The following is a 13,510-nucleotide window of genomic DNA, read 5'->3' on the forward strand; positions in this document are numbered from 1 at the left end:
AGGTCGATCGCCTTCAATTTGAAGGCTACATCACAGGCATAACGTTGCGATTTTGGCATGATGAGGGTGTACGCTTGAGCAGAGTAGAAATGAATGCTGATATGAAGGATTTAATGTGTGGGAATTTGATTTATAAAACGTGAACAGATAGCACACTATCCTGAAGCTCATCCAAAAATTCATGGAGAGAAATCATGATTTTGGTGAGTTGAAGGGCAGCTAAGAATAGATGAGAACGTGACACTCCCGGGATCGTTAAAATCTTCAAATAAGCCACATCATTGTATAAGCCGCAAGGTTGAAGCTGGAGTAAAAAGTTGCGGCTTATAGACCGAACTTTACGGTAATTCCTATTAATTTCTTTGTTTAATATTTTTTTTGGAGGGCACATTTTACTATCTTTAATCTGTTCTCTGTACTTCATGAAAAGTCCGGAAAAAATCTAGACTGTATAAATTTATTTTTATCGACATATTGGGCGACTTTATTGAATCGATATATTTATATGCGCAGTTCACGACTTATCACCGTATGTCACATGACTGTCCATTCTCCGATGCAAATACAGCAGAAGCTGACTACGTCGACTGGGAGTGGACACACAAGTATCCGACACACAAAAAAAAAGTCATAAAAGCTGTAAGAAAAGGAATTAGAAAGCTGTGAGAAAAAAACAAAAACAGTCCCGATTTCATGTCAAATGACTGAACTACCTCCACAACAGGCTTACTCATTACCTTCATGACTAGCTCTGTCTTTGGCGTCGGCCAGAAAGCGTTTGTCCTTGCGGCACTTGTTCAGAGGCACAAACAGGGCTTTCCGGGCCGGGCAGTAAAAGTGGCGCTCCCCACGAAACGTGCCGTCGGTGCCTGCCGATATCTCTTCCTCCTGCGTCACACACACAGAGAAAGGGGGGAGGGGGCATGACATCTTGTGTGCTTTGTGTGTGGGAGGAGCAGGAGAAGGGAAGAGGGCTTAAGAGAGAAAAAATATTTTCAAGAAGAAAAAAAAACAACAACAAAAAAACAAAAAAAACAACAAAAAAACAACAACAACAATATGCTGTATATTATATTTCAAAAGCCAATAAATCAGATTTTTTCTTGAGGGAGTGTTAATGAAAACTTAAAATTAAAATTAAAAAGCACTACAAAATGGGAGAAGAAATAAGAGTATAAAGTATGTTACATTTCAGGAGAAAAATAAAAAGTGGGTTTTTTTTTTCTTCTTCTTGTTTTTCAATCCATCTTGGCCTGACAAGCATGAACACAAATGCATGAACACATTCCTACAAACAATCACACTCACTCTCCATTCATTCTGTAAAGAAACACATTCTCCATTCACACAAATGATGTCACATTCTCCATTCACATGAACAAACACATTCTCCATTCACATGAACAAACACATTCTCCATTTACACACACACACAGAGTCAAATCACTGACTTTAAAAAAATTTTAAGACCTGATGTCACATTCTCCATTCAAACACACACTCTCCATTCACACACACACACACACTCTCTCTCTCTCCATTCACAAACACATACACAAGCATTCAAAATCACTGACCATTTTAAGTCCTCAAAATCACTGACCATTTTAAGTCCTATGTCACATTCTGCATTCACACACACACACACACACACACGCTCCATTCACACACATACACATACACTCCGTTCACACACACACACACACACACTCTCTATCTCTCTCTCTCTATTCACACACACACACGCTCTCTCCATCCACACACACACACAAGTATTCATATCACTGACCATTTTAACTGTCACTTGTCACATCCTCCATTCACACAAATTCTCCACACAAAAACACATTCTCCATTCACACAAACACATTCTCCATTCACACAAACACATTCTCCATTCACACAAACACACACATTCTCCATTCATACAAACACATTCTCTATTCACACAAACACAATTCTCCATTCACACAAACACATTCTCCATTCACACAAACACATTCTCCATTCACACAAACAAACACATTCTCCATTCACAACAACACATTCTCCATTCACAACAATACATACTCCATTCACACAAACACACATTCTCCATTCACACAAACACACACATTCTCCATTCACACAAACACACACATTCTCCATTCACACAAACAAACATTCTCCATTCATACAAACACATTCTCCATTCACACAAACATTCTCCATTCACACAAACACATTCTCCATTCACACAAACATTCTCCATTCACACAAACACATTCTCCATTCACACACACAAACATTCTCCATTCATACAAACACATTCTCCATTCACACAAATTAACATTCTCCATTCGTAAAAACACATTCTCCATTCACACAAACACATTCTCCATTCACACAAACAAACATTCTCCATTCACACAATCACATTCTCCATTCACACAAACACATTCTCCATTCACACAAACAAACACATTCTCAATTCACACAAACGAACACACTCTCCATTCACACAAACACATTCTCCATTCACACAAACACACACATTCTTCATTCACACAAACAAACATTCTCCATTCACACTCCATTGACACAAACACATTCTCCATTCACACAAACATTCTCCATTCATACAAACATTCTCCATTCACACAAACACATTCTCCATTCACACAAACAAACATTCTCCATTCACACAAAAACATTCTACATTCAAATAAACAAATTCTACATTCACAAAAACAAACATTCTCCATTCATACAAACACATTCTCCATTACAAACACATTCTTCATTCACACAAACAAACATTCTCCATACAAACAAACATTCTACATTCAAACAAACACATTCTCTATTCATACACACACATTCCCCATTCACACAAACATTTTCTCCATTCATACAAACATCCTCCATTCACAAAAACACATTCTCCATTCATACAAACACATTCTCCATTCACACAAACATTCTCCATTATAACAAACACATTCTCCATTCATACAAACACACTCTCCATTCACACAAACACATTCTCCATTCATACAAACACTCTCCATTCATACAAACACATTCTCCATTCACACAAACAAACACTTTCTTCAGTTCTTGATTCACACAAACAAACACATTCTCCATTCATACAAACACATTCTCCATTCACACAAACACATTCCCCATTCACACAAACGAACACATTCTCCGTTCACACAAACACACTCTCCATTCGAACAAACACATTCTCCATTCATACAAACACACTCTTCATTCATACAAACACATTCTCCATTCATACAAACACACTCTCCATTCACACAAACACATTCTCCATTCACACAAACATTCTCCATTCACACAAACAAACATTCTCCATTCATACAAACACATTCTCCATTCACACAAACACATTCTCCATTCACACAAACATTCTCCATTCACACAAACAAAGATTCTCCATTCATACAAACACATTCTCCATTCACACAAACAAACATTCTCCATTCATACAAACACATTCTCCATTCACGCAAACACATTCTCCATTCATACAAACACATTCTCCATTCAAACAAACGAACACCTTCTTGATTCACACAAACACACACACACATTCTCCATTCACACAAACACTTTCTCCATTCGCACACATTCTCCAATCACACACCATTCACACAAACACATTCTCTATTCACACACCATTCACACAAACACATTCTCCATTCACAAACACACACTTTCGCAATTCACAAGCACACACATTCTCCATTCACACACCATTCACATAAAAACATTCTCCATTCACACAACACATTCTCCATTCACACAAACACATTCTCCATTCACAAGCACACACATTCTCCATTCACACACCATTCACACAAACACATTCTCCATTCACACAAACACATTCTCCATTCACAAGCACACACATTCTCCATTCACACACCATTCACACAAACACATTCTCCATTCACACAAACAACAGGCATCAGAATATCCCAGAGTCCAATCCTCAAAAGAAGACAGGGGTCAATGGGGCTGCCCAGGCCCTGGTGGGGTACAGGGGCGATTAAATACTGATAAAGATGGCCTCAACAATTGTTTACAGGAAGCGCTAAAAAAAACCAGAACGAACCATTTAAGAAATCCATACATGTACGCAAAAACAGAACAAGCTGTTTAAGAATACCATTTGAGAATAAGATTGCGCTCCATAAACAAAATGTTGAGCCTGTGGCTGCCCGAACCAAAACGGCTATCAGCTTTCCCCAAACCCTCTGAAATTAGTGGATCCACGGACCATTCTGATGCCTGAACAATCACACACACACACACACACACACACAGATTGACAAAAACACAGAGTGACACACACACACACACACACAAACACAGTGACACACACACAAACGTCCCACAAACCACTGACCATTTCAAGACCAGCCGTGACTTTGCTGTTGGGCCCCTCCTGGCTGCCGATCCAACGGATGACCCCGTAGCGCGGGGGCTTCCCCAGCACCTCCACCAGCGACCCCACCCCAAGGTCAGGGTCATGGCTGACGGAGGACGACTGCGAGCTGGTGGAGCTCTGCTTGCTGTCCCGCTGACTCCTATCGCACGACGACTCTGAATTCAAACAGCACAATATCAGGTCAATTTCAGCGAGAAAACTTCGGAGAAAGGGTAGGTCCAGGATTTGAACCCAAAGCCGAACAGATATTGTATTGGCAGATTAGCCAATAGCCAAGTGGCTAAAGTGTTCTCAAGGGGGCATCACTGCATTTGGACAAATCCATATTTATAATATAATGCCGACGGGTGCAACAGCCGAGCGGTTCAAGCATTGGACTTTCAATCTGAGGGTCCCGGGTTCGAAATTCAGTAACGGAGCCTGGTGGGTAAAGGGTGGAGATTTTTCCAATGTCCCAGGTCAACATATGTGCAGACCTGCCAGTGCCTGAACCCACTTCGTGTGTATACGCAAGCAGAAGATCAAATACGCACGTAAAAGATCCTGTAATCCATGTCAGCGTTTGGTGGGTTATGGAAAGAACATACCCAACATGCACACCCTCGAAAACGGAGTATGGCTGTCTACATGGCAGGGTAAAAACAGCATGAATACATGTAAAACTAAAAGCCCACTCGTGTACATACCAGTGAACGTGAAAGCTGCAGCCCATGAATGAAAAAGAAGAAGAAATATAATGCCACACCACATATGCTAGGCAGATGTCTATGCTGATATGAGGAAACAGAACTAGAATGTCATTCAAGAACAAGCAGTATTTTCAGTTTCAGATTCTCAATGAAGCGCATCTGCAGGGGGCGTCACTGCGTTTGGACAAATCCATATATGCTGCTACCCTACATCTGCTGGGCAGATGCCAATGCCCATTATGACGAAACTGGAAAGGGAGCTAGAACTGTAATTATCTTACTGAATATTTTCCTTTTATATCATTCAAATGTTTCACTTAATCTTAAAATGTAATGTTTGTTTTCTTACCTAAATGTTTTCTTTTAACATGATAGTTCATATGTATGCTGTGATCAAGGAAGGGTGTGCCAGTTGCTCATTCGTTTTTTTGGTTTTATCTGTTGATGAGCATTTGTCTTTTTAAATGTTATTATCATCTTACTGAATATTCTCCTTTTTATAATGATTGAAACATACATGTATGCGTGCACGTGCGCACACACACACACACACTCAACACGCAGGCACACACGCGCATGCATGCGCGCATGCGCATGCACAAACGATGCATGCACATGCACGGACACACACGCAACACACACACAGTTGTTACACTCTGAATCATAATGTGATAGAATCTTACCCACATGTTTTTCTTTTTACATAATAATTGATGTGTGCATGGTGCTAAGTGAAGGGTGTGTCAGTTGTTTGGTTTTTTTTCTCTTTGATTTTTGCTGACGGGCATTTTATTTTGAGTGAGCCTAAAGAAAATTTTCTGTTTTTGGTTGAAGCAGATAATAAAGTATTTTAAATTGAATTGAACTGAATTGAATGCCACTGAGGAGCAAGCTGTATTTTCAATGAAGCCTCACTCAGTAACTCCATTTGGAAACATTCAGAAATATACATATATACGCCACATCACATCTGCTAGGCAGATGTCTGATTAGCAGCATAACCCAACATGTTTAGTCAGGCCTTGAGCACATGCATAAAAAAAAAAAAAAATGTGTACCTATGAGTATCGCAGGAGGTTTCTTTGACACCATTTTGCCAGAAGACAACCCCTTTGTTGCCATGGGTTCTTCTTCAGTGTACCAAGTGCATGCTGCACATGTGACCTTGGTTTATAGTCTCATGTGCTTTGTATCTGACTGTTGTGCGGTTGCAAGTGTTTTGAGAGGTTAAATACAAAACATTTACCAAAAAAACATGAAGAAAAGAAAAAAAAATCTGATACCGTTATTGTCACTAACACCACTGACTGTCCGTTATTACAAAGTTATTGTCACCCATAAAATAAACTATCCATTATTACAAAGGCAAACAAAACGAAGTGGGAAAATGTTACTTTTAGACTCACTCTCACTTTCTCATAAGTGGGGAAATAGTGCTTTCACTGTTTCAGTCTCTCACGACCGGCAAAATACGTTCAGTCTCACTCTCACTCCCTCTCTCTTGTAAGTCTCACTCCCTCTCTTTTAAGTGGGGAAATACTTTGTCTCACTCTCACATTTACAGCAGATGAGGTGTACCCGATACTTCAAACTGAAACTGATACTCTCACTGTCTACCAGTAGACTGAGTGTTATTTATAACAGCGTTTTAAGAGTGTTCATTTCTTTCCTAGATTTTTGTAGTCTCAAGCAACTGTGTCAGAGTGTGGCTTGTTTCTTTGATAACAACAGCCCTTTATCACTTATGGTTGCATCATCAGCGTAGCCTTCAACTCTAGACCTCACATGACAGACTGGTTGTTGTTTACTAAACCCTCATTCAGTTGGTTAGTCAAACGTAGTCGTGATGAGCCTCTCAACGCTCTGTGGAGGGGCTTTCTTTCTTTACATATTTCTTTATCCAATCATTTATCTGACCACCATGTTTCCCAACATCCCCTGCCTTCATTTTTCAGAAATGAATCATCATTTATACAGTTGAAAACTTTGTGCTGGATCTCTGAAATGACCTACACCGATCACCAAAATCAATGTATACAGATGTTTTATACATTCCATCAAATAACAAGAGAGGCAAGGCCTTCAAGACTCACTTGTGATACACTGACAAAAAAAATCCAAGCTTTTTATGTATTGTGTATAATTTCAAAATGTAATGTTTAAGATGAGAAAGATCAGTTTAAAGCAAATTAAGTCCCCTGGCATTAATTACAGAGTAATTTCCCTTTTTTACTATCTGCACCAAAACGTTTGCAAAATACATAAAACTTCCATGCTTAGCAAAAGAAGTTCCTGTTTGAACAAAAAATGATAATAATGACTCCTCTTATTGTTGTGTCAGAATAAGAGGTCAAAGTGCCAAGTTTAGAGAATACAAAAAAATTTAAACAGTAAATGCAGTCTGCATATAATTAGGCTTCTTTTTTTTATTTTTTTGTGCCCATCCCAGAGGTGCAATATTGTTTTAAACAAGATGACTGGAAAGAACTGAATTTTTCCTATTTTTATGCCAAATTTGGTGTCAACTGACAAAGTATTTGCAGAGAAAATGTCAATGTTAAAGTTTACCTCGGACACACAGACACACACACACAGACAACCAAACACCGGGTTAAAACATAGACTCACTTTGTTTACACAAGTGAGTCAAAAAACAAAAACAAAAAAGAAACACTCACCCTGCTGCTTGCTGCACAGGTAGCCCTGGTTGACCACAGAGTCGTCCCCCCCCACAGCATCCTTCAGCCCCATCTCCTCCATCTGCTGCAGCGGCACCCCAACCCCTACCCCAACCCCCACACTGTTGTCCGCCTGCACTGGGGGCATGGCTGTCGCCTTGGAGTACAACCCCTCCTGGCCATCTGACCCCACGAACTCTGACCCCATCCTACTGCTCCCTCGGGAAGAAGGCAGCTGCACGTTTCCCCCCGACTCTGGGTAGGTCTGGGAGCGGGAGGATGAGGAGAAGGCAGGGGTGGTGGAGGAGGTGGAAGGGGTGGAGGAGTAAGAGGAAGACTGGGACTGCTGCTGCTGCTGCTGTTGTGCCTCTCGCAGGAGCTGCTCCTGCTGGCGGATGTAATCCACCGGGTAGTCTTGCGCCGCTGCCGCCTGGTCCATTTCTGAGAGAACACCGCCAACACCTAAGAGTTGAGGGAAGTGGGTTTTTTTTATTTACGATTTGTCTACATGTAAAACAAACTCCTGCTTGGTCCATTTCCGAAGAAACGCCATTTTGAGGAAAGTGTATTTTCAACAATTCATTTGTATGTAAAACAGTATCCAAGCTCCCACCTGGTCCATTTCTGAAGGAACATCACCAACCCAATAAGATTTTGAGGGAAGTGGTTTGTTTGGTTTACAATTTGTTTACTAATGTAAGACAGTACACAAACTCCAGCCTTGTCCATTTCCGAGTGAACATCACCAACACCTAAGATTCTGAGGGAAGTGGGGTTTTTTGGCATACAATTTGTTTACATGTAAAAAAACAAAATACAAGCTCCAAACTGGCCCATTTCCGAGGAAATCGAAAGACCTAAGATTTTGAGGAAAGGGCTTTTTCACCAGTTCATTTGTATGTAAATTAGCATTTAAGTTCCCACCTGGTCCATTTCTGAGAGAACATCACCAACACCTAAGATATGAGGAAAGTAGTTTTGGGGTTAACAATAACTATGTTTACATGTAAAAAAAATACATAAGCTCCAGCCCGGTCCATTTCCGAGGAAATGCCAAGACCTATGATTTTGAGAAAAGTGTTTTTCAAACAGTTCATTTCAATATAAATCAGCATTTAAGTTCCCACCTGGTCCATTTCTGAGAGAACATTGCCAACACCTAAGATATGAGGAAAGTAGTTTTGGGGTTAACAATAACTATGTTTACATGTAAAAAAAATACATAAGCTCCAGCCCGGTCCATTTCCGAGGAAATGCCAAGACCTATGATTTTGAGAAAAGTGTTTTTCAAACAGTTCATTTCAATATAAATCAGCATTTAAGTTCCCACCTGGTCCATTTCTGAGAGAACATTGCCAACACCTAAGATATGAGGAAAGTAGTTTTGGGGTTAACAATAACTATGTTTACATGTAAAAGAGTACATAAGCTCCAGCCTGGTCCATTTCCAAGGAAATGCCAAGACCTATGATTTTGAGGAAAGTGTTTTTCAAACAGTTCATTTCAATATAAATCAGCATTTAAGTTCCCGCCTGGTCCATTTCTGAGAGAACATTGCCAACACCTAAGATTTGAGGAAAGTGGTTTGGGGTTTTTCAATTTGTTAACATATAAACAGTACAAAAGCTCCAGCCTGGTCCATTTCTGAGGATATGCCAAGACCTAAGATTTTAAGGGAAGTGCTGTTTTGGGTTGTTGTTTTTTTCAAGTTCAACAGATTGTTTAAAAACAGTATTCAAGCTCTGGCATGGTCCATTTCTGAGGAAACAGAAAAGCTTAAACTTTTGATAACGTGTTGTTTGTTGTTGTTTTTTTTAAATTTGTTTCCATATAAAACAGTATTCAAGTTCCTGTGTAGTCCCATTTTTCTGAGTGAACTATGAAACATCTCCAACACCTAAGATTTCAACACTCCACACAACCAGTCCCCTAGATACTGAAATTTTGTTGGGTTTTTTTCACAACTCAGTTACATGTAAAAGTATCCAAGCTCATGAATGATCTATTTCTGAGAGAACACCAAGACCTTAGATTTGATATTTAAAGACACGGTTCCAAGAAAATGCCACTGTTAAAGTTTCGTAGCATTTCAGATTCTATCTGGATTTGAGGATGCCATTCCAAAGAAAATGCCATTGTTTTAAAGTGTACAGTACAAACAGAAAACCATATGCTCCAGGAATGACCCTGCTCTGTTGTTTATTTGTATTTCTTTTTATCACAACAGATTTCTCTGTGTCAAATTCGGGCTGCTCTCCCCAGGGAGAGCGCGTCACTACACTACAGCACCACCCATTTTTTTGTATTTTTTCCTGCGTGCAGTTTTATTTGTTTTTCCTGTCGAAGTGGATTTTTCTACAGAATTTTGCCAGGAACAACCCTTTTGTTGCCGTGGGTTCTTTTACGTGCGCTAAGTGCATGCTGCACACGGGACCTCGGTTTATTGTCTCATCCGAATGACTAGCGTCCAGACCACCACTCAAGGTCTAATGGAGGGGGAGAAAATATCAGCGGCTGAGCCGTGATTCGAACCAGCGCCCTCAGATTCTCTCACTTCCTAGGCGGACGTGTTACCTCTAGGCCATCACTCTACACAACCAGTCCCCTAGATACTGAAAACAATAGCTGCTTAGTCCCAGACCCAGTGTGGGTAAACACAAATCTCCCCTGAAGCAAAAAACACCACCCCTTACTTCCAGCAACAGCCCCCAGCAATCTGTCAACTCCAAACACTTCAATACAAACTCAACACAGACACAGAAACGATGAGGAAATGAAAATGAGGTTGACATTAAAGTGTGGCATGCAAGGCCAGTGTAGCCCAATTTCAAAACTAAAGACAACCAACTTTCCTATTTTCACATTTCATTATTTCCTTGGTTACAAATATGTGGGCCTACTTTCAGTTGATGATGGTGGATGATGATGATGACTACTAGTACTATGCTGACTTTGAGATCTGCTTAGGTTTGAGAGTGCCCAACAGGGCTTCTGTTCCCTTAACAAAATATCCCTTGGTCAACCAGGCCTAAGAGATACAGACACCAGCCAGTGTTTGTCAGCAAAACCATGGTCAGCCAGGCCCAAGAGGGGTAAAGACACTTGCAGTGTTTGTCAGCAAGTCAAAGCAACACTGCTAAAGGTGTAACTGGAAGCAACGGAACTATGTCATCCCAGTCACCCCATTTGATAAACTGCAGTATCTTTTAATGTAATGTATACAGGTATTTTCAGTAAAACTGCATGCACAAACTGACTATGGGGAAGCAAAAGATATATCTTACCTAAGTTAAATTGCAAGACTGTACACAGCTCCATCCTTCACCCAACTGTTAGGATTCAGTGATTCCTACAAATTACTGGGATAGAAGTCAAATTTACTTATTAACAACTTGGCCATCACAGGTGACAGTGTCCTCTCAACTTGAGTAAAGGTAGACCTCATACAGTCATACTCATACTGCGAGACTAGTAAAGGTATAAAGGCAGACCTCGTACAGTCAAAGACATACTGCTTGACTAGTAAAGGTAGACCTCATACAGTCATAGTCATACTGCATAACCAGTAAAGGTAGACCTCATACAGTCATAGTCATACTGCATAACCAGTATAGGTAGACATCATACAGTCATAGACATACTGCATGACCAGTGAAGGTAGACCTCGTAGTCATAGTCATACTGCATGACTAGTAAAGGTAGACCTCATACAGTCAAAGACATACTGCATAACCAGTAAAGGTAGACCTCGCACAGTCATAGACATACTGCATGACCAGTAAAGGTAGACCTCGTACAGTCATAGTCATACTGCATGACCAGTAAAGGTAGACATCGCACAGTCATAGACATACTGCATGACCAGTAAAGGTAGACCTCGTACAGTCATAGTCATACTGCATGACCAGTAAAGGTAGACCTCGTACAGTCATAGTCATACTGCATGACCAGTAAAGGTAGACCTCATACAGTCATAGCCATACTGGATGACTAGTAAAGGGTAGACTTCGTACAGTCATAGTCATACTGCATGACTAGTGAAGGTAGACTTCGTACAGTCACAGTCATACTGCATGACTAGTAAAGATGGACCTTCTACAGTCATAGTCATACTGCATGACTAGTAAAGATGGACCTTCTACAGTCATAGTCATACTGCATGACTAGTAAAGATGGACCTCCTACAGTCATAGTCATGCTGCATGACCAGTAAAGATGGACCTCCTACAGTCATAGTCATGCTGCATGACTAGTAAAGATAGACCTCATACAGTCACAGTCATACTGCATGACTAGTAAAGATGGACCTTCTACAGTCATAGTCATACTGCATGACCAGTAAAGGTAGACCTCGTACAGTCACAGTTATACTGCATGACCAGTAAAGGTAGACCTCATCAGTCATAGTCATACTGCATGACCAGTAAAGGTAGACCTCGTACAGTCACAGTTATACTGCATGACCAGTAAAGGTAGACCTCATCAGTCATAGTCATACTGCATGATGTTAAGTCTCAAATCATTGTGGACCAGTCAAACTGTCAACTGGAGTGTTACACTGTTAGATGGATGTTACTTTTTTTGCTAGACAGCTCCGCAAGTTACCGCCAATTCTGGTACTGGTCACAAGTGAGTTCATATTTAATGTTATCAAAATTACAAAGTCTGTCAACCCACCATCTTGTGGATCCGCTCTGAGAAGCCCCATAAGAGGAACCAGGGATGCATGGCCATACTTGGTGTAGAATAAACGCTCTTCCTTGTATTTTCCTGTGCCTGTTCCAATTGGATTATCCTGAAACGAAAGGCACCATATTCAACCGTAAGCAATAACCTATGTGTTTGATGTGGTGCAGCGTATAATATTATATATATATATATATATATATATATCACGATATGGATTTGTCCAAACACAATGACTTCTCCTTGAGAGAACTGAACTGAACTGAATAACCTACAAACATGTTCATCTGCATACTGAGACAAATACCCAGGTATATGAAATTAAGATACACAATCACAGTGAACTATGAACAAACTTACAAACTGATCAAATACATTATTGAATTCACTTTTTTTTCACAGAACCAGTTCATCATTCATTTCAACACTAAGTAGTAAGTAAGTACTCACTGGGTACACATGACGTACCATGAATCAAGAAAGCATAAGTTTAATTCTCCTTCTTTCTCCTCTCTGTCTTACAGTTACACCCATTCACATGGACACATCATCACACACAAACATGAAAACGCTTTCACAAGTTATTTGACTATAGTATAACTCTATTATATATAGCGTGTGTGTATGTTTGCATAAATATATATATATATGTGCATATTCATGTGTATACCAGTTACCTGCAAACTTATAAATGATACTGAATACATCATTGCATTCCTTCTAGACTGTTGATCGCAGATTGCATTAGACAAACTTGGGTGTGGCTGTATAAGGGGGATTTGGAATGCACAACATGTGAGTAATTAATGCCAATGAAATCGAGCAGATGACAGCACAGGAAAAATTCGATTTAAACAGATAAATAAATAGATTCAGATCAACTAAAATTTGTAGGTAGGGAAAGGAAAACCCAAGTGTTCTGCCACTTCTGAAAGTAAGCATCCCTTACTTGAAATTGAAAAAGAGTTTATGAAGATGTTAAAATTGTAAAAAAA

General features: G+C 40.0%; 1 protein-coding gene across 2 annotated transcripts in view; it reads right to left on the minus strand.

Moving 5' to 3' along the window:
- LOC143300216 (ubiquitin carboxyl-terminal hydrolase CYLD-like) overlaps positions 1-13,510 on the minus strand; it is a 35,466-nt gene that overhangs the window by 18,128 nt on the left and 3,828 nt on the right. The window contains exons 3-6 of one of the 2 annotated variants that reach the window (XM_076613783.1): positions 12,507-12,624; positions 7,830-8,291; positions 4,421-4,617; positions 738-888 (exon numbers count right to left, since the gene is read on the minus strand). In XM_076613783.1, coding sequence (XP_076469898.1) covers positions 738-888; positions 4,421-4,617; positions 7,830-8,291; positions 12,507-12,624 — 928 coding nt within the window. The remainder of the gene's footprint in view (positions 1-737; positions 889-4,420; positions 4,618-7,829; positions 8,292-12,506; positions 12,625-13,510) is intronic. The other variant, XM_076613784.1, reaches the window with a different exon arrangement.

Source organism: Babylonia areolata, chromosome 26, assembly GCF_041734735.1.
Source record: "Babylonia areolata isolate BAREFJ2019XMU chromosome 26, ASM4173473v1, whole genome shotgun sequence".
NCBI lineage: Eukaryota > Metazoa > Mollusca > Gastropoda > Neogastropoda > Buccinidae > Babylonia > Babylonia areolata.